Source organism: Anabrus simplex, chromosome 9, assembly GCF_040414725.1.
Source record: "Anabrus simplex isolate iqAnaSimp1 chromosome 9, ASM4041472v1, whole genome shotgun sequence".
NCBI classification, from domain to species: Eukaryota; Metazoa; Arthropoda; class Insecta; order Orthoptera; family Tettigoniidae; genus Anabrus; species Anabrus simplex.
Genome location: NC_090273.1, coordinates 7,263,573 through 7,290,633, shown reverse-complemented (window position 1 = coordinate 7,290,633; position 27,061 = coordinate 7,263,573). Strand labels below are relative to the sequence as shown.

At 39.7% G+C, this 27,061-nt stretch overlaps 1 protein-coding gene across 4 annotated transcripts in view; it reads left to right on the top strand.

The window, feature by feature from the left end:
- LOC136880806 (golgin subfamily A member 6-like protein 22) overlaps positions 1-27,061 on the top strand; it is an 88,538-nt gene that overhangs the window by 19,743 nt on the left and 41,734 nt on the right. For all 4 annotated transcript variants that reach the window (XM_067153340.2, XM_067153342.2, XM_067153341.2 and 1 more), the window contains one exon: positions 18,638-19,074. In XM_067153340.2, the coding sequence (XP_067009441.2) occupies positions 18,638-19,074 (437 nt within the window). The remainder of the gene's footprint in view (positions 1-18,637; positions 19,075-27,061) is intronic.

The window sequence follows — 27,061 nt, the reverse complement described above, 5'->3', positions numbered from 1 at the left end:
TCGCAGAGATTCCTAAGTTGATTGGCCTGATCATTAGGCAAATGATCAAAATCAAAAGCTTTGGGTTCACCCGAATCTTCAAGAACAGCATTAACATGACAAGGCAGAATAGGGCAACAATCACACAGCTCAAATGATCTTGCAAAAATTTAAAATGGAATCTGTTGAACTGCAGGTCCAAAATCATGCCAGTTTTGGCAATAAAATTTGCACCCAAAATGAAAGGAAAGATAAATGTTTCACCACTAGTACTGGCATTTTCCATGTGAAATCACGGACTCTTATCTTGACATCTAGGGATCCTACAATATTCAGTGAGTTAGAATTAGCAGTATGGCAGGTTAAACAAAACGGATTCTAATGGAGGTAACTTGCAAACACTTTTTGTTGAGTTATACCAGTTCTCACTCATCAATGCGATGCTATTTCCTGAAACTACCAATGCACAGACAGGTTCATTATTTACCTCTAAGCATAAGTAAGGTAACTTACGAGGAGGGATAGCAGAAATGCCACAAAATTGCAGGAAACTGACACTGATGGGACCAATTATCAGCCTCAGGAATAGGTAAATCATCCTTTAACGTACAACTATGACAGACAACAAGAACTGATGGTTAGTCTTTCAGGATTACTATGGCCTGGAGGTCCATAGCCTGAAGAATTACATGGGCACTGTCCAGAGAATGCCTATTTGACCTACAGTATTGGCAAGAATTATTGGTGGAAGAGAGACTACCCACATCCGGTCTTGAATTGCCTCAGGGCCCAATCTCAGGACAATTCCTCTGGAAATGTTCACTGGAACCACAATTAAAGCATGCTATAGGATTACGTGGCTTTGAAGAAGGTGAAGGGGCGGTTTTAGTAACCCGAGGAGAAGACATGCTCATACGAGAAGGGGCTAATACAACACGTAGCTGGTCGGCATATCAAACACCTTCGGCAGAAACAGTGACGGCTTCCAACTGAGCGAAAGTTGCTGGTCGCAGTGAAAGAGCGAAATATGACTGATAATTAGGGGCAAGACCTTCAACAATGCTGGAAACCATATGAGACTCAGAATAGTTGAGCATAAAGATTCTAGCATAGAGCTTAATGTCCTGAATATACTCAGACAACAACTCGTTCAAATGCTGCACTCTCGAATAGTGCTTCTGCACTAACGAAGTCAAGGCAAGAGATGGTGGTGGTGGTGATGATTATTGTTTTAAGAGGAAGTACAACTAGGCAACCATCCTCTATATAACACTAATCAGAGGGAAAAATGGAAGGGATCCGACACTTCGAAAAATGAAGATATCGGTCAAAGAAAGACAAGGGCCACGAAGGGCGTGAAAATTAAAGACTCCCTAGCCCTCGCAAACCTAATAGTATCAGGTTCGGAAAAGAACAAGAGTTGACCAAGTGAGGTCAGATAGGATAGATGGAAGTGAGAAGCCTGGCACAAGTAAGTGGAAGCAATGCCAGGACTCAGCTGAGGACCCCGTGGTCGCCAACCCACGCTCCAAAGTTCAGAGCCCCTGGGCCCTCTTTTAGTCGCCTCTTACGACAGGCAGGGGATACCGTGGGTGTTATTCTACCGCCCCCACCCACAGGGGGACAAGGCAAGAGAAGGAATGATAAATTCGAGTACATATGGATAAAACTGATCTACCGTCCATCTTTCCGTAATGGCTCTAACGATATGCTCAGAAAGCTCCAGATACGTGTGAATACAAGATTTGAAACACGTGATCCCTACTGAGATTGTACACAATAGCCTGAATGTTAAACTCGATTAAAAACCGAAGGAAAGAAATAACCTCGTCAATAGTTAGTCGTAAATTTAGAGACTCCCTTAAATACAGTAGTCAACGGGTGAGGTAAGTTGGAAAAAATCTGGGAGGAAGCAGGTGTAGGAGGTACCTGGGAAGGACTAGATTGGTACTGAGGAGATACAGTGTCATAGTAACCTTGATTCGAGAGCCCTTGCGAAAAGTGAGGTTAGGACTACCGTTAGACTGCAATGTGACAGGTGCGGATATACTCATCTGCGAAACATTCTCACAAATTTGAGAGACCACTGGAGCATTAACCACTTGTGTACGAGTTATACAATCTAAAAGAGCACTTGATACAGGTGGCACTAGAACAGGGGGTTGGTTTTGCACCATCGCATAAGAAACAGGTTGTGTAGCAACAGAAGGCTGACGCTGAGCCACAGTAGAATTACCAGGTGCCCCAGGAAAATCAGTAGAGATACCGACATGTGAAGAAGATACATTATATGAATTACTTACAGGTGCCATAGCTCTTGAAAACAAAGCAGAAGAAGATCCCAGGTGAACATTACCTACATCTGACTCCTGAATAACACTAGCACTAGTGACCACAGTACACGCTTGAAAAGCTACAGATACAGAACCAGAGTTAACACTTTCACACGATTCGGAAGGGGTAGACATTTGAACCTCAGAACTTGCATTAGGCAACTCATTCCCTTCAAGCAAGCCTACGACTTTGTCAAATATCCTTGAAAATTGTACTAATAAGGATTCACAATCCTGCCGCTTATCTGCTGGCAATTTAAGAGACAACAAATCCTGAATCCGGTCCAGATAATGTTGTAGCTGTGCTTTAACCTGTGTTAATTGGCCATGCGAGGGCTCAGAAGAACAGAAAGATGCAAGAATGGCATTAAATTCTGACAATTTATCTTTAACCAGTACCAAAGACTCACACAATTCATCTGCATTTATGCAGGAAGGTTACCGGCAATTTAAGGGACTATTTCAATAGGGCCATGTCATCTCTGACATTGCCTGTGGAATTCAGTTTACAGATTTGAAGGTCATAAATTAATTCTACCTTTCTCATACGGAAAGGGTTAAGAACAGCACAAGCCATCCTGACAGACTGAAACTAAATTTCAAGGCAGTTTATGAATTTTAGACATTAAGCATTTTTAGGTTAGTTACGACTATCACCGTTCATGTTACTTTCGTCTGCAATCAACCACACTCTGCTACCAATATCATGATGATGATGATGATGATGATGATGATGATGATGATGATGATGATGATTGTTGTTTAAAGAGGTCTAACATCTAGGTCATTGGCCCCTAATGGTATGAGACAAAATGGAATGACAAATTAAAAGTCCAAAATCCTCCATTGACCAGAATTCAAAACATGAGGACGAATAATGAATGGATAGATATGAATTTAAAACAATCAGTTGATCCGACACGCAATGTCTCGCATTCACAGAAACTGATGTGAAATAATAGTAGTACTGACCATGGGACTACGTCTATAGCATAATACTGAATCAATGATGCTTTTAGTCAAAAGGGGTCCAAAATTCAAGTCAGCGGACCCTCATAATGGTACTTATCGCTAGGAAAGTAGAACCATGGTATTTGTCATGCTGCGGTACTAATCAAAAGTAGCGTAGACTTGCGGTATTCCACACATTATGGTACTAGTCACAGGTAATGAAATTCGCACATGTAACACAGACCTATGGTGTTTCGCACACTACGGTGTTATTTACAGGCAACGCAGACCTATACTGGCAAAGCAAACCTATGGCATTCCTCACATAAATAGATTAACCACAGGGACCTGCGCTATCCCATGGTGTTCCTCGCATAGTGGGTACTAAATGTAGGCAAGGCAGAACCATGGTGTCGCTAATCTCATGGTGTTGCGCATATAGGGGTATGAATCACAGATACTGTAGAAGCCAGCAACGTACTCTATTGCTACTAATCAAAAACCTATTTGGTACCTAACACAGTGGTACTACGCGCAAGTAAAAGCGACCCATGGTGTTCCCCGCGTGGTGGTAAATATCACAAGTAGTTTCATAGTTCTAATAAAATCATCCCTTCGTCGCCCCTTTTAATCGCCTCTTACGACAGGCAGGGGATACCGTGGGTGTATTCTTCGTCTGAGCCCCCACCCACAGGGAGGTTGTGTGTTTGGTCCGCGAGAGGTATTTTATTTCCATCAAGTCCGCCGGCAAGCCGGTTAGGACCCCCTATCCACCACCTGGGAGTATCACCTCTCCCTCTGCTACGCCAGCGTAGTAGGTTCGTGGCTACCAATATGTAACCGTTTTCCAGTGGTTATACGACACAGAAAAACTTAAATTACATGGCATTTTAACACCTTTAGCACAAAACATCCGATGAAGTCCATCAAATATCAACAAATGAACATCAGGTTGGGCAACGTGATGACTATGTGGAGCAGGTATGGGAACCCTACCAGGTCCATTGGGATATTTAGGTTGCAGGTTTCTCAAAAAATCAATGGTGATCCCTTGATCTGCAATACTATTTTCCAAAATAAACATTACAAAGAAAATTCAAAACAAAATCCATCAATTCAAAATCCAGGTATGATATCTCAAAACAACAAAATTAGATGTAAATTGCCAAGGGCTTTCCTTTTAAGTCAAAGAGGCTAACCAAAGATACTTTAATATAATGCAACTTCCAGAATACAACGTTCAAGGCTAATACGAACCACATGATACTAATACAATATTAAGTGAAAGTTAACGCGCTTTCAGACATTCGCACCACATAATGGAAACAAGAGGAAATCAGAAATACTTAAACTTGATACAGAAGCCAGTTCAATTTGCTCCCACACCAAAAACACTTCTGATGCGGGGCAGAGGAAAAACTAGCGTGCATCAAGTGATACAAAGTTACTGGAGGCAAACCCCAAGGGAAATAAAATTAATCTACTAATTACACTGTTTACAAAACCAAAAGAAAAGGGAAATGCCTCCAAAATCAAATGGGCGGGCCCAGCTAGAAAGCTAAGGCATCTTAATAATTGAGTGGCGAGTCTGGGCGAGTAGGGGTAAACTCCTATGTGAAAATACAAGCAAACATTAAATATAAATTAAGATGGAAATGAAACCAACAGTGCTTATCCCAAGGCACGCCATCCTGGGTGGGAGGATCCCCGAATTGCGTCCGATCGCTGGACTGACGAGAAACGAAAAGACCACGAAATCTTGTTTCCCTCTCTTACGAAGGCAAAGCTGGCCCCGGTACGATCGTCGAGTAACCAATCAGACCACAGAAGTTTCCCTCTCATCACACAGATCCACCAATCAAAACCCCTTACCAAGTCGCGATGTTTTCACAATATTCCAGAACATCACCTGACCCTAATCGCAAACTTTCCATCTTCCAAAATTAGTAAAAACACGGTTCTAGAATCGAGAGGGGCAGACACGCACCGTTCCGAAAGTCCGCGTCATGAAAATTTCCAAAACATTACAAAATATCGCTCAACGATAATAACCCTTTACAATTTAGTAGTTACATTTCCAAATTTTGATAGATAAAAGGATTATAAATAAAATATTCTACAATAATATTTTACACCACATAGTACACATTTCTGTGAAAGAGACATATTCCACAGGTCTCACTTTTGGTTATCATACCGTGCAGCAATCATTCCTTCCTAATAACAGTAATTTCATATTTGTATACAATTATGTGACAAAAAGCTTACTAGGTCTAGTTATTTAGATATTCTGCAGAAAATAGCAAAGTTTCCTTGGTTCTGCTGTTAAGCCTGTAGTATTGTATTGTTGTGTTGAAATGTAAATGGTAGAAGACAACAAAAGATATATACCCCAAGACACCCACAATCCCATCTACCAGTCTTATCACCTCTATTTACCCTCTCCCACATCTAGCATTAACCCCCTCCACAATCCTTTTGGCCAGAAAGTAGGTGGCCTGCCTCCCACTTCAGGGGAGGAATGAAAACTTGAATAGATAGATAGTCTCCACGGTATGCTCTAGCCGTGCATCTTGGCACCAACTGGGTTAAACCCCGCAACCAAGAATGAGTTAGCTGGAAAATTCATAATGTCTAATAATGAACTAATTATATTCGAATTAAGAACTTCCTCATTCAGGACAAACATTTCAAAATCTGCATCATAAAAAGAAAACTGCTCTTAATTTATGTAAAAGCACTATTACACCTGGAGTGTACAAAATTTCCTGTACTTGTGACAAGGTATTGGCCAAACGTGCCAGTCCAGTGGTACTCATACGGAGGAACACCGACAAAATATCCGTCTGTCAGCAACGGCTGAGCGTGCCCTATCGACGGGTCATGATGTCGTGTTCCAAGATGTTCAAGCTCTTACTCGCACTAGACACTACCGGTCCAGGATTATACGGGAGGCTGGGGGAATACGTAAAAATCATAATAATTTCAATTAAGTAACACGTAGTTGCCAGCCATTAAGGATTTACGTAAATAGTTCCCTTCCCTTCGGTTTGCTATTGTTATTTCGTTTTGGTGTTACTCTCCTCATCACTCTAGGCTGTGTTACTGTATTATTCTTACTTCTTTCCACTCTCGTGTGTTTGACCTCATTGTAATATGCCCTTCTGCCCCCCTTCCGAATCTGCGTGACTCACCCTCATTTTTCTCGTTTTATTTTCTTCTGGTACACACTTGCCATCATCACCTCTATTATATTCTATCCTGTTAGTCATTCGTTGCACTTTATTTCATTTCATTTATTTCTACTACCACATTTGTCTTTAATTTGTCTGATGACCTTGCTGTTTAATATTGAACAAGAAACATCATTTCCCACTCAGAAGTCTAGCGCACAGTGGACAAACGAGAGAACTGTCATTATTAGGGAAGTCTTCCTTGTGTGCAGCAAAGTTCTCTGTAAAACGTAAAGAATTTCACCTTCTTTTCTTGACACGGCAACAGCTCAAAGGCAATAACAAGGCTGTTGTACACTGATCTAATAAGTGATGAGTTTTAGGTCATGCCAAGTGAAATGTTCTGTTAACAGTCATATGATACAATTAAAATTCATTATGGTGGTCCATATTGACTTTGATTCAACTTTCATTTAGAGGTAGTTCCCACCTTTCAATACATTATTATTATTATTATTCTACAGTTACATAGAATTAGCACTTATTTCAGGACATGTTTCATCTCACCTGTGACATCTCAGCTAAAAAATGCATTAAAAAACTACACAGGCAACCAAAATGCATTGCAGCAATTTGGGATCCTTCGAAGTATGTTGAACACTGATAAAATGTTTGTTTCCATCAAAAATGCATTGTAACAACTTAAAATCCTTAAAAATGCATTATACACTGATAAAATGTTTGGTTATGTCTTATCTTCTTCTTCTTTCTTGTAGAAAACAGAGTGTTATAGCACTGCGCGGTGATATGATTAAGATGTTCAGATTAATTGGATGCTTATTTGTAGACCTTATTACTGTTTGTTTGACTTCCAATGGAGCAGCTTGAATTCTATTGAGCAGGGGAACTCACCTATACCTTGGTTGAAGTTTGGTAAAGTGTTGATAATAAATGTATTATGAGTGTGAAATGAGAATAGAAGGAAAAGAGAGAGAAAGGAATTTGTTGAGTTGAAGAAACCTTGTTATAGTGTTGGGAATATTAGAATGTTTCAATTACTCACCTCCCTGCTGGTCCCGTTGGCTCTTTTTACGTGTGAACTGTCTGCTGAGTGTTCACATCAAGCAGCTGATTGGTGGAAAGGGAAAGTAGGTGTGGAGTTCTGGGGAACTGAACTTGTAATTAGTGAGGAGTTTGCGTAAATTTTGATGTCTTTTTTAGTGGTGGAGAAAACAGTGGAAAAGCCGGAAGGGGTATCCAAGGTTTCTCGGGAAATAAGAAAGGAGATCAGCAGTTACAAATTTATTATATAAATGATATAGAAATAACAACAATAATTAAGAAAATTTTAACAATAATTAACATTGTAACATTATATTTCAACACTTGGCCTTGAGCGAAATATTGCCACCGGCTATGCGAATAAAAAGTAAATAAGTAAGACTGTTGTCTTACGATAGCTGTGAAAATCAGAGTACAATATCTGAATGCTTAAATTACCTTGAAAGTTGGTTAAAAAACCAGACCGATTAAGATGAATAATTATGAGCAATTAATAAGATTAAAGCTATCAAAATAACAAAGTTAAATGTAGGAAATTTTGATGAGAAATTTACACTGTAGCAGGACAGTTCTGGAATTGAATTTTGGCACACAGTTCTCCGCCGGGGAGTAGTGAGTTCAAAGAAGAAAAAAAAAGGACCTTTAGTTCAGTAACTCCATTAATCATTTAAGAGCCGCAGTTAATAAATTCGTAGACGATCCAGCCGACATCTGGATAAAATGTGTCTATGGACACAATGAGCTAAAACAGTCATGAAAATAATTCAGTAGATCCTGGAGCAAGAACCAGGCCCTAAGCTGGTGTTGTTTTCATGTTCAAATGTAAGGTACGAGGCCGACAGGGCCACGTCAGTGCGGTTAGCAGGCTGGCAGTCATACTTGGAGCGAACCAGACCTGTGCAAGAAAGCGAGGTAAATGACCTCGAATTGACTGCAGCAAGGAAGACACGCTGAAGAAAAGTAGCTAGTCCATATGCGAAGTAAATATGTTTCTTAGAAATACAGCATAGTAGCTGCTGCAGAACACCAGTGGCGATTCCGGCCAAATCCGGAATGATAAGGCGAAGTATACAGGCAGGCATGTCGCTTAAAATAGCACCAAGGAAAATTCCAGATGCGACGCAACATAGTACTGCAAAACTAACATAAGTAATTTACAAACTGTGCATGGAAAACTTAACAAAAAGTAACTAAATAGTAAGAAAAAGGGAACCCAGAAAGAATATCTTTAAAAGTTTACAATTAATAAATATAATCAGTACAAAATACAAATAACGAAAGGAACCAATGAAAGGACAAGAAAGCGCGGGGATACACTTTCGGTACCAATCAAAAGAAAAGTTGCCAGTGACGTAAACAGTCATGTTAAAATGCTGCAACCAATCAAAAACCCAAGAAGGAATGACGTAGGGCAGCGCAAAAGTGAAAGAAAATATACGAACAGAGTTCGTTAAGCTTGTAACATGAGTGCATGTCGAAGGAAACTTATAATCAATTAACGAAATGTAGCCAGATCGAAAAAAGTAAATAAGGTTACTTAACCTTATGTAACATAAATTTAGAGAAATGGGAAAGGTACCGAAAACAGCGAAAGTTATCAACAAATGGTACGTTCATGAACGCATGAACCATACTGGGGGGAGGGCAAGAAAAGAAAAAGAAAAAATATTCTTTCGGGGCTTACAATAACAAGATTACAAACTTGTCAAGAACTATCGAGAGGTAGAAGGCATACTGACGTAATGGGCCTAACAAAGAATCCATTACTAGTGCGGATCTTTACCACCCTAATCCTTTTATCCTGTCCAGAAAAAACTTGAACAATTCTGCCCAATGGCCATACTAAAGGAGGACTTGGATCCCGCAAAAGAACCAAGTCGCCTTTCTTTGTATTGGGTTGCTCAAATTTCCATTTACTCCTTACCTGAAGCCGCCCCAGGTATTCCAGGCGCCAGCGTTGCCAGAATCTGTCACGAGCAGCCTCTACCTTCCTCCACAAAATTGGTAAAGGTAAATCAAGTCTCCGGAGCAGCGCCGGAGGAGACCATGGATTGTCCTATCAAAAAATGTGAACGGGTAAGGGGAAGAAGATCCTGGGGGTCTTGAGACAAAGGGGAGAGTGGTCTAGAATTTATCACACCTTCAATCAAAACAAGTAGCGAATTAAATTCTTCGTAAGAAAGAAAAGATGAATTCAAAGTTCTCTTTAAATGATGCTTAAGAAGCTTAACACAGGATTCCCATCGGCCTCCGTGATGGGGTCCATATGGGGGAATAAAATTCCACTTAAATCCTTTTAAGTAGGCAAAATTTTGAATTTCCTGCTGAGCTGAAGAGGAAGCAATAGCTCGCCTTAATTCTTCAGAAGCTCCACAAAATGTTTTAGCATTGTCAGAAAAAACTTCTGAGGGCAGCCCTCTACGAGAAGAGAATCGAGAGAAAGCAGCTAAGAAATAGGAAGTAGAAGCATTGGTAACAAGTTCAAGATGAATAGCTCCAGTAACCATGCAAACGAACAAAACAACATAAGCCTTACCTAAAGTCTTAGAAGAAGGCCTTAGAGGATTGGTTTTATAAGAAAATGGTCCTGCATAATCCACACCGGTATACTCAAAAGGGCGACAAGGTTGAGATCTAAATGATGGTAGATCACTCATAAGCTGAGATGAAGGGATGGGATTGGCACGAAAACATCTTACACACTTACGTATGACAGAATTAACCTCATGAATCCCGTTAATGATCCAGTAATGTTCACGAATAAGATACAGCAAGGTACGAGCACCGGCATGCAAATGCTGATAATGAAATTGTCTTATAATCAACTTAGTAACATGATGTTTAGAGGGTAAGATGATGGGATGCTTCTTATCCTCTGATAAAATGGAAGAAGACAAGCGACCACCTACTCGTAAAAGATTATCGTGATCAAGATAAGGAGGCAACGCCAAAAGTTTACTACCCTTTTTCAAGGGAATGCCCTTACTAAGCGATCGAAACTCCTCCAAGAATACTTCTTGTTGCACTAAAAACAAGATTTTATTAGTAGCTGTTCTCAATTCCAAAGCAGTTAGAAATTCTCGAGGCCTTAAAGGTTGATCTAACACAAAAAATTTCCATCTTAGAACATAAGCCATAACTCTTACCCGAAAAGTGGAAAATTTGTGAAGCAATGGATAGGTAGCAATAGCAACATGCGCAGAAATCAAAGTCCTGCGAGCTTCAATTTGCTCAATAGACTCTAAATTAGGATGGCTAGGCCATGAAGAGGTAGATTGAATAAGCCAAGTAGGACCATGCCAATATAAAGCAAGGTTAGCTAAACGCTTAGGACTACAACCTCTAGAAATCACATCAGCAGGATTCTCACAAGTGGGAACGTAACGCCGGGAGTCCACTGAAGTTCGTTCCTGAATTTTAGCAACTCTGTGGGACACGAAAGACTGCCAATGATATGAAGGCTTAGCAAACCAAGACAAAACTATAGTCGAGTCAGTCCAGAAAAATGTTTGAGAAATGTGGACCTTTAAATTCTGAAGTAGTTTAACAGACAATTCTACAGCGAGTAGGGCAGCACAAAGCTCTAACCGAGGCAATGAAACGACCTTCAAAGGAGCTACCTTGGATTTCGAAGATACAAGATTGGAAAACAATGGTTCGTTTCTAGAGACAAGGTACGCACAGCACCCGTACGCCTTTTCAGAACTGTCAGAAAACAAATGAAGTTCCAAAATATCAGCAGGGGGATGCTTAATGAGAACTCTAGGTATGAGAATATTAGAAAGTTCATGAAGGCTCTCTCTATATTTAATCCATTTTTGAAGAAAACTAGAGGGAACAATGTCATCCCAAGTAGTTTTCAATGTCCACAACTCCTGCATAAAAAGTTTAGCTAAGACAATAATAGGAGCTAAGTATTGCAAAGGGTCAAAGATTTTTGCAATTTCTGAAAGGATTTGACGTTTAGTGGTAGGTGACTCTGCGGAGAGTGTCAATTTATAAGTAAATATGTCCTGTTTAGGACTCCAATATACACCGAGAGCTTTGATAGTAGTTTCTTCCTTAAACAATTCTACGCAACTATTAATCAGATCTCTATTCTTAAAGACATTTAAAAATTTGTCGTGATTGGAACACCACTTGTGTAATACGAATCCACCACCTTCAAGTAATTGAACCAAACCCTTAGCAACCTGGGTAGCTTCTCAGATTGAAGGAAAAGAAGACAAGAAATCGTCCACGTAAAAGGACGTAGTTAGCGCCTGGCTTACCTCAGGAGGAAAGAGATGACCATCCAATTCGGCAAGATGGTGAAGAGTCCTGATCGCCAAAAAAGCAGAGGGTTTTAATCCATAAGTTAGGGTTTTTAACCTGAAGACCTTTAGCGGCTTCTTAGGATCATCACGCCAGAGAATCCTTTGCAGGTCACATTGAGCGGGGTCAATCAGAATTTGTCTATACATCTGCTGAATGTCGGCCATCACCGCGACAGGAAATAATCTAAAATTCAACAAGATAATAGATAAATCAACTTGAATAGAGGGACCAGACAAAAGAGTATCATTCAAAGAAATTCCTTGATCATCCAGGGCTGAACCATTAAAAACTCGAATTTTCTTAGATTTTTCATTTTCACTCTTCCAAACAGGATGATGATTAAGATAGACAGAATCTACAACGCTAGTGTCTTCAATTTTCCTTACAACTTCCATGTGATCTAAAGCTTCATACTCTTCCATAAATTGAGTATATTGAAGTTTGAGAGAGGGATCATTCTTAAATTTTGATTCAATAGCGATCAAGGCCTTAAGAGCACGAGGCTTAGTATTAATTAAGGCAGGGGGATTGGAGACACGAGGAAGATGAACCACAAATCTACCATCACAATTACGAAAAGTAGTTTGTTTATAAAGTTCTTCACAAACTTGCTCCTGCTCAGAGATTTGAAGGCTATCTGAAGAACATTCTTCCAATTTCCAAAACCTTTCCAAATTGAATTGATCCTGAGCGGAAACAAAATGACATTGGGGTTTAATAGTCATAGAATTCTTAGGAAGACGCCCAGTAAGAATCCAACCCAGTTTAGTTTTACGGGCAAACACATTAGGCATAATTTGTACCTTCTCAGGTAATAATACTTGCCAAAAAATATCAGCACTCAATAAAAGATCTATAGGTGCACTCTGAAAGAAGTTAGGGTCTGCTAATTTAACTTGAGGGGGAATGGCCCAGTCCTTAATATCAAAGGTGTGTTACTACTGATAACTTTCATAGTTAAACAATTCAAATTAAACAGTAAGCCCTAATACAGATCCTCACAAAACTAGTGGAAGATGTTCTGTTGTTATTTATGCCTGTAACTTCCACATCAGTAGGAATTTTTTGTAATCCCAGCCACTCTATCAGATTTTCACTAATAAAATCGTGTGTGGCGGCATTATCCAACAGACATCGAACCGAGTTCCATTGACCTCCCGAATCCTTTATTTGTACAACAGCTGTGGAAAGCAATACTTCGGAACCTCTCAAAGAGGATGAACCCTGAGTAAAAGTTTGTGCACTAGCAGATGGAATACTATCTTGAGCAGAGTCCGTCAATGAAGTATTAGCTCTTGTTTTGTTGTGGCGATGTATTAAAGAGTGATGTTTAGAGCCACAATGTTTACAAGAATTAGTAGAGTTGCATTTGTTTAGCAAATGATTGCTGGATAGACAATTAAAGCAACGCTTATTCGCTTGAAGAAATAACCTCCTGTCATCTATGGACATCGATTTAAATTTAAGGCACAAATACAACAAATGTCTCTCTGAACCACATCCACATTTCGAGAGCTCGGTCTGAACATTCAACACCTGAGGTTTTGAAAATGATTTGAATTTGGAAACCTTTGACGGCGGCGAAATTTTGCTCGTCAATTTTACAGGCTGGCCATTCATTTGAAAATCAACAGCTGAAAGAATCTGACATCTCTGCCTTAAAAATTGAATTATAGTTTTATAAGTAATGGTTTGAGAATTGGAAATTTCATTTTCCCAGATTTTTAAAGTATCCTGATCAAATTTGGAAGAGATCAAATACACTAAAAACGTATCCCAGTGTTCAACCGGTTGATTCAAAATCGCCAGAGCCTTAACGTGCAACTCGACAACATCCAATAATGCTCTGAATGTTTGAACCTTATCTACTCTAGTAGCAGGTAAATTAAATAGGGCTTGCATATGTCAATGTATCCTCAGACGGGGGTTCGCATAACGTTCCTTCAATAACCCTAGAGCAACTTTGTAATTATCACCTCTAAGCGAAAGAGACTCAATGAGTTTCAACGCGGAACCTTGTACCGAAGAACGAAGGTAATGAAATTTTTGAATATCAGGAAGTGTCTCATTTTGATTAACTAAAGAGTCAAATAATTCAAAAAAGGAATCCCATTTGTCTTCATTACCGCAAAATTGCGGAAGCTGAATCTTAGGCAAAGAAACTTGAGCAGAACTGTCAGGAGTTTTTAGCAATCCTGAACGGGGTGTGGAATTTGAAAACTCTTCCTGCTTCAAGGAATGAGTAAGCCGTCTAATGATTTGAACCGCTTGAGCGTGCCCTTCATAATAAAGATTCTCAACCTCCTCCCGATCTACAGACTGCTCCGGGCATTGAATTTCTAAATTCGTTTGGGCTTCATCATAACGACTATACGCCACTTCATAATTTTTCAACCTTTGGACAAGATTGTCAACATTGCAAGTTTCGTCTTCCCAACTGGAAAGGAACTTACGAAACAGGCTTAACTGTCCCTTGTAGGCAGCGCGAGCTCGTATCAGCTTGTCCTCGGGCGGCATGCTGGCATCCGGATTAACTGGGGCAACTGCAGGCTGCATCAGGAACTGTGGAAAGTGACTTTAAAAGAATCTTCTGAAACAGTAAGGAATCAAAATTAGTACAAAATAGGGAAAAAGAAAAATCTGATGATCCCGGGTTTCGGCACCAAAATGGACAAAACAGTGGAAAAGCCGGAAGGGGTATCCAAGGTTTCTCGGGAAATAAGAAAGGAGATCAGCAGTTACAAATTTATTATATAAATGATATAGAAATAACAACAATAATTAAGAAAATTTTAACAATAATTAACATTGTAACATTATATTTCAACACTTGGCCTTGAGCGAAAGATTGCCACCGGCTGTGCGAATAAAAAGTAAATAAGTAAGACTGTTGTCTTACGATAGCTGTGAAAATCAGAGTACAATATCTGAATGCTTAAATTACCTTGAAGGCTGGTTAAAAAACCAGACCGATTAAGTTGAATAATTATGAGCAATTAATATTGTACCGGGCGGTACACCTCCACGCCGCTAATTCAAATTTTGCGCCAGTTGAAACTCCCCTACTGGAGGAAGTCTGAACTTTATTTATGGTGTTAATTTTCAAGTTTCTCAGAAGATGTCACTACTTGGAAATTTTGAAGTTTCTGAACTGGGTCGTTTTCGATGTATTTTTGTTTTACCTGTAGTAAGAAGTGTGAACCTTCTCTTCTAGAGGACACTACTGAAGAACTACAATAGTGCACCCTAGTGCAAGGTGAAAGAACTGTTTTTTGGAGAAATTTTTATTTCAAAAGTTTGTTTCTTGTTAAATTTCTTTCTGGTATTGTTTAAGTTGGCTGTATTCCCCTTTCTTTCCCCTTGTTTTGAATTTAGCCAATCCCGAATTTCTTTAATTAATTTACGACCAATAAGGGGTTTCTTCTTCAAATTGGATATGCTGCTTAACCCTAACCAATAAATGATTGTGGGCGGGTGTTTTCTTTCCTGAAACGCCTCGAACTTTCCGCGAGAGTATATAAACTGCTGATTTTAGGGTCTCTGCGCCACTTCTCTACCGTCTTTCAGTGTGTAAAGTACATAGCAGGGGGCGGGAAGCGCCTCTTTCTTCGGACAGCAGTTCAACAACCAGGTAATGGCCGTATAATAACTTCTTTTCTTGCTAGCTCAGCAGTTTAACTCTCGGGGCGGGTCCGAAGCTTTTTCACCATGTAACCTTTCCCTAAAATGTAAAGACTCTTAGTATCTATTCTCTTTTAAGCTACGTATTGGGATAGAGAGTGCTTAACCCTCTCGAGCTCCCACTCATATTGTTTTGAGGTGAACTTATTTCTCACAACCGATTCTTCCTTAATGTAATGTAAATTGTTCTTTTCTAAAGTCACCTCCGTAGTATGGGATTAGCCCTTGCATTAGCGGCCTAGAGCCAGATTAGGTTTTAAACAAAATGTATTAGGAGTGCAGATCGCCTCCTCTCAAATTGTTATTTTAGAGGTCATGTAATTAACCTTTTTCTCACTTAATAGACCTCAGTAGGTTGGGTATTTTACCCCTGTGTATATGTCCTTAGAGGACAGCTTGAAGGTGGAATTTGGTGTGGCCTTTGACAGGCTTAAATTTTGAGAGCAAGTTGCTCTTTCTTGAAAATTTTGTTTTCTGCGCGCCTCAAGGAGGCCTTACTGTGTAATTTGGAGCAAGTGCTCCTGGGCATGAATGGGGTTTTCTGCCCCTCTGTTGAAACTTGTTTTGGGGTAAAGTTGGGCTAATTGCCCAAGAATTGTGAGTTAGGGGCTCGAAGCCCAAATCTTGTGAATACTGTACTTGTAATTTGTTACCTTGCTACTCTGTACCTGCCATTCGTGTTTTTTCTGAATTTTGGAAAGAAAATATAACCTTGTTAAATTTTAAATTAACTTTAATTTCGTAGCTTGAGACCTGTTCACCCCCGCACCTTCTTTCACCTCTACCTACCACAAAAATACGGTAACAAATATGATTAAAGCTATCAAAATAACAAAGTTAAATGTAGGAAATTTTGATGAGAAATTTACACTGTAGCAGGACAGTTCTGGAATTGAATTTTGGCACACAATCCTCCGCCGGGGAGTAGCGAGTTCAAAGAAGAAAAAAAAGGACCTTTAGTTCAGTAACTCCATTAATCATTTAAGAGCCGCAGTTAATAAATTCGTAGACGATCCAGCCGACATTTGGATAAAATGTGTCTATGGACACAATGAGCTAAAACAGTCATGAAAATAATTCAGTAGATCCTGGAGCAAGAACCAGACCCTAAGCTGGTGTTGTTTTCATGTTCAAATGTAAGGTACGAGGCCGACAGGGCCACGTCAGTGCGGTTAGCAGGCTGGCAGTCATACTTGGAGCGAACCAGACCTGTGCAAGAAAGCGAGGTAAATGACCTCGAATTGACTGCAGCAAGGAAGACACGCTGAAGAAAAGTAGCTAGTCCATATGCGAAGTAAATATGTTTCTTAGAAATACAGCATAGTAGCTGCTGCAGAACACCAGTGGCGATTCCGGCCAAATCCGGAATGATAAGGCGAAGTATACAGGCAGGCATGTCGCTTAAAATAGCACCAAGGAAAATTCCAGATGCGACGCAACATAGTACTGCAAAACTAACATAAGTAATTTACAAACTGTGCATGGAAAACTTAACAAAAAGTAACTAAATAGTAAGAAAAAGGGAACCCAGAAAGAATATCTTTAAAAGTTTACAATTAATAAATATAATCAGTACAAAATACAAATAACGAAAGGAACCAATGAAAGGACAAGAAAGCGCGGAAGGATACACTTTCGGTACCAATCAAAAGAAAAGTTGCCAGTGACGTAAACAGTCATGTTAAAATGCTGCAACCAATCAAAAACCCAAGAAGGAATGACGTAGGGCAGCGCAAAAGTGAAAGAAAATATACGAACAGAGTTCGTTAAGCTTGTAACATGAGTGCACGTCGAAGGAAACTTATAATCAATTAACGAAATGTAGCCAGATCGAAAAAAGTAAATAAGGTAAGAACAGCATGTAACATAAATTTAGAGAAATGGGAAAGGTACCGAAAACAGCGAAAGTTATCAACAAATGGTACGTTTATGAACGCATGAACCAAGTGGCATTTCTTTGTGTGTAAAATTGTTAGATCCTTGTCTTTTGTGGTGAATTTGTGGTTTGATTCTATCGTTATGTAAACTCATGGCTGAATATTGATTTTGTTTTCCTGCTTTAATATGCTCTGGATATCATATTAAAAAGTTTCTTCCTGTTTGTCCGACACCTTAAATGAATGAAATCTGATGAACATCCTTGCATTAATTTACATAGAAATGGATCACAACAAATTCCTAATTTCAACATTAATGAGATTACTGAAAACATAAATATGCTCCTAGATGAAATTTGAAACTTAGATTCATGAGGAAATTCCACTAAAACACACACCAATAAAATACAGTACACAGACACCCCACTAATTACAAGTTCCATTTACCACAACACCACTCCTACTTTCCCTTCCCATGGATCAGCTGCTTGATGCAAACACTCAGTTAGCAGACAGTACACACGTAAAAAGAGCCAACGGGACCAGCAGGGAGGTGAGTAATTGAAACATTCTAATATTCCCAACACTATAACAAGGTTTCTTCAACTCAACAAATTCCTTTCTCTCTCTTTTCCTTCTATTCTCATTTCACACTCCTCATAATACATTTATTATCAACACTTTACCAAACTTCAACCAAGGTATAGATGAGTTCCCCTGCTCAATAGAAACCAAGCTGCTCCATTAGAACTCAAACAAATAGCAGTTAAGTCTACATATAAGCGTCCAATTAATCTGAATATCTTAATCATATCACCGCGCAGTACTAAAGACTGTAACAGTTTGTTTTACACAAGAAAGAAGAAGAAGACGTTAAGACACAACCAAGCATTTTATCCGTGTATAATATATTTTTAAGGATAAAGTTGTTACAATGAATTTTTTATCTATAAACAAACATTTTATCAGTGTTCAACAACTTTGAACGATCTCAAATTGCTGCAATGCATTTTGGTTGTCTGTGTAAATTTTTAATGCATTTTTTAGCTGGAGATATGCCGCAGGTGAAACGAAACATGTCCTAAAATATATGTTAAGCTAAGTGCTAGTTCTGTGTAACTGTAGAATAATAATAATAAAAATGTATTGAAAGGTGGAAACTACATCAAAGATGATACATTATGTAACAGTGCACGAAAAATATCTGCGTGGGGTAAGTACTGAAGTGTTGCATGTACATGGAAATTCTTATTTCATATTCCAGAGGTCAAAGAGGTCATCTTTGGACAACGTGGAGTCCGTGGTCCCTCTGACACTGGAGCAGTTTGATGCTAGGGTGTACAACGACAACTTCCAATGGGCAGAGTGCGGACCCTTTCTAGACGTCGACCTCCTCCAGGTGGAGGAGGAAGAACAAGATGAAATTGTGGAGGAGGAGGAGAAGGTTGAGGACGAGGAGGAGCAGCTGATCATTAAGGAGAAAAAAGTAGAAGAAAAGATAGAGGAATGGGCAGATGAACAGGCAGAGGAAGAAGGTGAAGAGAAGAAGAGCAAGGATTCAAAGACGGAAGTGATACCTCGACCCGATGAGACTCTCGACATAGACGAGGGTGTGCTTGTCAGCTCAAAGCAGCTGTGGGAACTACGGCAGAGAGAAGATGTGATCAGAAAACACATTGAAGAGGAAGAAGAAAAGTACAGGTAATGTGCCTCATGGATCAGTTGTTTAGCCAGTCTTTTTTTAAGTGATGAAATCTAACAAACCGTTCTCTGTAAAGTCAGTGTTTTACATCCTGTTAACTATTTTTTAAATGGTTTTTGGAGAAGGAACGGTGCTGGAATTTCGTCCCGCAGAAGTTCTATTACATGCCAGTAAATCTACTCTCACGAGGCTGACGTATATATGCACCATCAAATACCACCAGACTGACTTGGGATAAAACCACCTGAAATTAAGTATCGTCTCATTAAGGGTTCAGTTCTGATATGTTACTGACGACAAGTGCTGCAGACTTGCTCTCATTAATGAGAATATTCTTCATCTACATTTTTTGCGATGGATTGTACTTTGGAAGTGGTCAATATTTGTACAGTGTACAACCTGTTGCCAGAAGCCATAGTATATTCATTACAGTGTCTTGATAGTATAAATGTCTACAATAGTCCCAAAGCGGTTTATTCATCTTAGAAATCAAATCGAATTCACAAGGGGCTGTAGTCTGGACAGTATGGGAGATAGGAGAACATTTTCCAGCCCCAGCATATAACTCAGCCTCTGGTTATGCCACATGTTCCTGTCTTGCTAAATGATGGGAAGAGTCTGCAGAAAGTGTCACCTCTTCTTTCACAAAGCTGGTCACAGGTTACCAGCCAACCAACCCACCCCTCTTGAAGACCCGGACAACACTGTGTGCTTTCCTGGTGCTCACAGCTTGCAGCACAGCACATGCACAGAGGCTCTGGTGTCGTCACTTTTAAAGTGGGTATCTGTCCGGGGGAACCCTGCGGATAATCAAGATTGTCTCTTATAACCTGCAGGAGATCCAACAGCCCCACTCCTGGGGTATTTATACTATGGAGAGCAGCAAACGGGACATTGCTATAAGAGCTCTGAGCAGTGAATGATGTTTGTATAACCTTAAGAACAAGGTCTTGCCAGTCGGAGACAAGTCTGCCCTCTGAGCAGCTTATACTGGTCTCGTATCGTGTCTTCTTTCTTCATAACATACGAGAGAGCTTGTCCTCTTATGTTTATGAATTTATTAAATTTCTAATTGGCCAGATTCAAAAGCTGGTGGGATTAGAAGGAAGAGTTGCAAACCTTGAAATATCAAAATAATGAAAGTTGATTTAGTTACGAAAACCTATAAACAAAAACTTCTTTAAATCATTCATTCTTCCACCTTTCACCAGAGTGCATTACCTCAGTTTTTTGTAAGGACATCTATGGAGAAAAGTTCAGACTACTTGCTGTACACCAAAACCAAACAAATATATCCAGTCAGTTTAGGAAACTCTAAAATAACACATTACACTGTTATTTATGAGTGACATCTTCTGATTAATGCCCCAACTTCGTGCAGTAGCTGTTTCACGTTTTGTTTGATAGATAGAATTCCTTAAGGCGCTTCTTTTAAATGTGCGGAGTTGAGGTGTACCTCCCGGTACAATCTGTACAGCCGTCAAGATGAAGAAGCAATATCATGAGGCACCAGAAACCTACAGCCTCCTAATACAAAGAAGGATGGTGAGGAGGAGAGGTTCTGGGAGACCCTGCATGTCCTGGCTTATTGCCCTTCTGTGCAGCCACCAACAAGATTTATAGCCATGGTCCAATGACGGATACAACATGTGTTTCTATGTCCAGTGTTATGAATGCATGTTCTATGTCACAGGCTGAGGGTCCATAGCTTACCCCTGTCAAATAACACCAAGTGATGTCTCCATCCGACCATCAACAGCATCATACAAGCTCTGGAGAGAGATTTGAAATTGAACCCAGGCTTTTTGCGTGCAATCTAGTGATTAGGAATTGTATACCACCATCTCTCTTATCTTGCCAGACAACATTCTGATGGTGAAATTTTTCTCCGCCAACAGAATTCGAACCGGCTAACTAAAGGGTCAGACTTGATGTGGTAATGATTACATCCAGTAGGCAGACTTTATTTTCATCATATCCGTTACTACCTTTATGATCCTCTGATTTGTCTCTTCACTTGTTCATTCCTGTCCTATCATATTTAATTCCCAATTCCATTTAGCATCACTTAGGGGTACATGGACATGAAACCTACATGTTTTAAGGCCCACTTCATAGGTTCATATCTAAGAAACTATCTATTTGTCAACTACCAAGCTTTGATCACCTTTTCACATAAAGTAAGGCTAAATTTTGGCACAATCCCATCTATCTGTCTGGTTCATTAACAGGGATGCAAATAGTAACAAATCATTGCATTTGGGAGATTGTGGTTCAAATCCCACTGCCAGGCAAATGCTGGGGCTATACCTTAATTTAGGCCATGGCCACAACCTTCCCGATCCTTGGATGTGTTTGTGCAACCTTGAACCACTAGCAAAAAAGGTAACAAATCACATTTAAAAATTCAAATTTCTGCCACAACTTTTGCTACATTATAACTTGATGAGTTGTTAATAACTCTGGTACCTGGTATAGATATAAGTTCTGTGGAAGTGATATGAAGTTGTAAGTCAGAGAGCTGTGAAGTTTGACCAGACGGAAGACATAATACACAGATAAAATTACTTAGAAACTTAATACAGACACTTAAATCATACGAAGAACATGTAGAAATAATATCCACAAGGAAACTTATTGTAGACTGCTCTATATTAGAGGAAAACAGTAGCGTCTCAGACATAAGAGGAAGACATCTTGAAAAACAAAAGACAGACACGAAGTGAAACATGACAGACACACCAAGCTTTATTCTGGGGTGCCTATGACCAAGAAGTCAGACACGATTAAATATCAATTCAGTGTGACGGCACCACAAGGACTGTGCTGGATTGACAATGGGAGAATTTGATATTTTAAAACGGAAAAACTGCAAACTCCTCTGGCTATGTGAGAAATGTAAACTATTACTCACCTCACCGCAGGAAAGGGAAACTAACAAAGAAATAAAAGAAGCTATCTCAGAAAATAAGACGTCGTGTGAGGAGCTGAAGGAAAAGATCGACGAGATGGGTAACATGGCACTCGTCCTAGAAGCACAACTCCAACTAGTGGACTATTTCGAAAGCAACAGGAAACAACTAAACTATGCCAGAGCAGTCTCTCAAACTTCAAGAACAAGCAAAGACATAACGAGCACACATCCAACAGTCATTCAGAACCCAATACAAATTAAGGAATCTGAAAGAACTGAAATACCTAAAGACAAACACCAAAGAGAAGGAACTAGACAATGAAGAAATGGATCAGTCATCATAGGGATCAGGACTTCAATTTAAAATCAGGACAAGCATGGCTATATGTAGGAAGCATTCACCACGGCGCGGAAGAAGAAACTCTCGTAAACTTTCTGAGGAAAAATGGGACTATTAACGACATTCAATGTGAAATGCCAGAAACCAAAGGGATAAATAAGTCGTTTAAACTTGGCCTCTCCTTGGGAGAACTCAACAAAGTAAAATCACCAGGTTTCCTGGCCAAAAGGAGTAATAGAAGGTTCAATTTTCCTTTGACATGTCGATCAGTACATAAGATGAACCAGCAAAGGCTAAGAACATGAGTCTACTTGAAATAAACGTCATGCTATGGAACGTAGAAGGCTTACGAAAACTAATTGAAACAATACCTGATGACTTATGGAACGGACTCAATGCAATAATTACCACAGAAACAATGATCACAGAAAATTTAGACATACCTCACTACTACAGCAAACATGCACTCGCAACCCAAAAGGGCCGGGGAAGACCAGAAGGAGCGTATCCTGCTTCTGTGATAATAAAATAGGAGTAATCAAAGAAGTCAACATTGAAGAAAATACAACTGTTGTGGAAACAGCAAACTTATCAATCACAGGAATTTATATCAGCCCTGCAAAAACAGTGAATGACGGGGTAGAACAAGTCATTAGCGCAATAACATGTATAGCAAGGGAAGAAAACGTTATAATGACCGGCGACCTGAACTGCAGGCTCAACAAACCGAACAGCAAAACGGATCTCTTCTTGGAAATCTTAGCAGTGGAAGGATACAATTTGATCAATAAAAAAGAGGAAACTACTTACATCGCACTGAATGGAATAAGCACTATCGATCTCATCTTCTACCAAGGCAAAGGTATCACAAGCACTATCGATCTCATCTTCTACAAAGGCAAAGGTATCACCTTTATGGATCACCAAGTAGCAAAACGACAAAACATTTCAGTATTCAAGAAACATTTACCAATCTAAGCGACTTTCTGAATAAGAAAGAACTGCCAACACAAGGAAAAACAATCACAAACAGGATCAAGACAACTAGACGTCGATAAACTACAGGCAAACCAAACGAAGGTAGAAATAGCATCACAGCTCACTGAAGCAGGGCAAACAGATTCTGCTCTAGAAATTATCAACCACTACATTAGAAACATCATGATACCCAAAACAGAACGGACGTCCAAAATTTGGTTTGGTCACAAGTGTTACGAAGAACAAAGGAAAACACTTCAACTACTGCGCTCAACCAGACAACAAACGAACAAATCAAACTTTCAAATGTATGCCCATCAAAGAAAACTCTACAAGCATCTGTTAGCTCTCATGAAATCAGCATATATTGAAGATCACACAAAGATGTAAGCTAAGGAAGCTCTGAAAGACCCCTACATCGCCTTGAAGAAAAAAAACCAAAATCAATCAAATCATATAACCATTGAATCTTGGGAAAACCACTTCACAACAATTCCCAACAAAGAAAACAAACCCCAGGCTCTCGACATCAGAGAACAGAACAATACAACAATATCTGCAATAACCCTTACAGAAGTAAAAGAGACTGTATTTACCATGAAAAAGTAGAAGGTTGCAGGACAGCAGGACCCAATGGGATATATACTGAAAATCTACAAGACTCCTTAGAAATACTAGGTCCCATATGGACAAAGCTCTTCAATAGATGCCTTGCAACCGACTTTATCCCAGATAGTTGGGGGCAATCACGTATGAAAATCCTCTATAAAGGAAAAGGAGAAACCGATTATGAAAACTCATACAAAGGAATAGTGTTAGAGAGCAACTCCAAGATTTATACAAGAATTCTCAACCGGCTAATTGAGAGGGAAACTGAAATCCACATTGCAGAAGAGCAATTTGGATTCAGAAAAGGTAGAGGGACCCTGCACACAATCGCAAATCTACTAAACGACATACACGAGGCATTAAGACACAGAAGAGGAAAATTCCATGTTGTCTTCATTGATTATACAAAAGCCTTCGACTTCCTAAACATAGTCAAGTTAATAAAGAAGCTAGAACATAAGATTGGACAAAATAACCCTCTGGTCACTGCAGTAAATAATTTGCTAGCATTCAACTTCGTTGAAATCGAAGACGGTGTAACAATCTTGTCCCCCATCACACAGACAAATGGAGTTCTCTAGGGTGATCCAATAAGCCTAATCTTATTCAATATCACCACAGCAGATGTAGCAAAGATAATACAGAACTCTCCAGTTGTGTTATAGGCCTATGCTGATGACATGATAATAGGCTCTAGAAACAGGGAGGTCCTCCAGGAAGCAATGGACAAGTTACAGATCTGCGCTGACGAAAATGACCTACAGTTAAATAAAGACAAAACTGTTTACATAACATTTTGAAAAGGAGGAAGAGTTGCGGCAGAAGACACAATCACATTTTCAGGACAGACCTTGAAAAGAGTTGGTAATTTTCGATACATCCCCATCACTCTTCAATCTAATGGAACCTCTTACAGAATACACATCCGAGAAAGAACGGCAGCAGCTATACGAGGGATCTACAACATGGAAAACCGCACCATGATCTCGCTAGAAACAGCATTGCTACTCTTCCGCAGCAAAATTCTCCCTACCCTTACCTATGGTATTCAGATCATTTGGAACCACCTTACAATGACCGACTTAGAAACCCTAGAAAGACTGAAAGTCAGATTCCTGAAAAGAATACTGGGGATAGCAAAAAAGCACCGTCAAGACTAGCACATGTGCTTGCAAAAGAACGCTTTTTCATAAAGGATTTGAGGTACGTCCTATAGCTACCAACTACGCCACAAGCAGAAGAAGTCCTTAGGAAAAGAAGACAAAAACAAGAAATATGGCCGGAATTTTTCATAGCAGAGGTAATGCTAGACCAAAGATGGAGTGGACCAAACCAGGTGTTGCGAAGTGCCATCACGAAACTATCTGTACACAGATTTCATCATAAATTATGCATGAAAACAGTTCCATGACCCAAGTGAGGACTGCTTATGCAACAAAGTGTGTGAGCGATATCACTATATCTAAACGAATATAGCAAAGAATAATGTATTTTGTATCTATTCGATCATTGTATAATAAATGTATGGACTTTTGTGCGCTCTTTCCTTAATAATAAATACTCTGGTACCTGCAAGAACGACTTATCGAGGTGGGCTTTTGAAAATCTTCCTCTCAAAGATTTGGAGGTGATTAGTGCCATACTACTAATATACTTTTTCCTATCTTCCTTCTAGTTCTCAAGTAATTATAAATGAAATAAGTGTAACTCTTCTTTCAATGCTGTTTCTGGTCCAGATGTTGGCTATCTGACTGTGTTGAGGCCGTTTTGAAGAGCACCACGGATATCAACTCGAACTGACGAAGGTTAGATGATGATGACTGCCTCCAGCTGTTTTGGTCTTCAACCATATACTTCATATTCATGTTGGATTTGATCGAGTCTATCAGTCCTCCACCTTCCTGCGGGACTGAATTCCAGCACTTTGGCATCTGCAAAAACCCGTAAAAAAAAGTAGTTAGTGGGACGTAAAGCTAATATCAGTATTATAATGTGACGGTTGTAATCTTGTAATGAATGTTCGAGAGACAGATGAATGACCATTGTGTTTGTCTTCTTGGCTGTCCAAGGGATACACACTATCCTTCTCCAAAAGCAGAGCTCAAATCCATGAATATGCTTCCTTATGGTCCATTTTTCACAACTATATGTAGCTATGGGAAATATGCCTTTCCATTCTGACTTTAGTATGCAGAGGTACATCTGAACACTTGAAGATCTTTGAATGCCGCTCTTCCAAGGGCAAGTCTTTGCCAAATTTTTGGACTGTTTGAGCCACTTTTACCAATGGTTGACCCCAACAAATAGAAACTATTCATCTCTTTCATTATTTATCTTAATGTTTGATGGTAAACCTTCAGGTACAGGCCCATGTTCTCTGTCCTCGAGCTCTTTCAGCAACCAAAGTGCATACCTTAACTTGTTTATATTCAGTCCACCAATCCAATCCAATCCAGATTTCCTCACGATGTACTCAGCGTACAGATTGAACCAGTAATGAGAAACTATACAGCATTGTCTTACGCTTTTTTCTAATAAGGAACCATTCTTTTTCACCATACTCAGTTTTAACGTTGGCTTCTTGCCGCGAGTCTGCATACATTCCACATCTTCTCGTGACTTATACTATCAAAAGCCTTCCTGAAATCTATAAAGCACATGTACAGTTCCTTCTGGTATTCCTTTGCTATTTTCATCATCCAGTGTATATCACTAATGATGTCTGTAGTCTACCTCTTGTAAAACCAGCTTGAGTAACAGACATTTCACGCTCCATATATGGTTCTAATTTTTATTGTATGATTTTCAACATCACCTTGCTGGCATGTGGTATCAGAGATACTGTGTGATAGTTGGAGCAGTCCCACAGACTTCCCTTTTTTGGGGGGTATGGCAATGAAAATGGATCATTTCCAATCTGTCCAGCTCCATGACTAAATAGTTAGCATGCTGGCCTTTGGTCACAGGGGTCCTGGGTTCCATTTCCAGCAGGGTAGGGAATTTTAACGATCATTCGTTAATTTTGCTGGGTTGAGGGCTGGATGTATGAGTCGTCTTGATCAGTATTTCATCCTCATCACGACGCGCAGGTCGCCTATGGGAGTCAAATCAATAGACCTGCACCTGGCAAGCGGAACATGTCCCC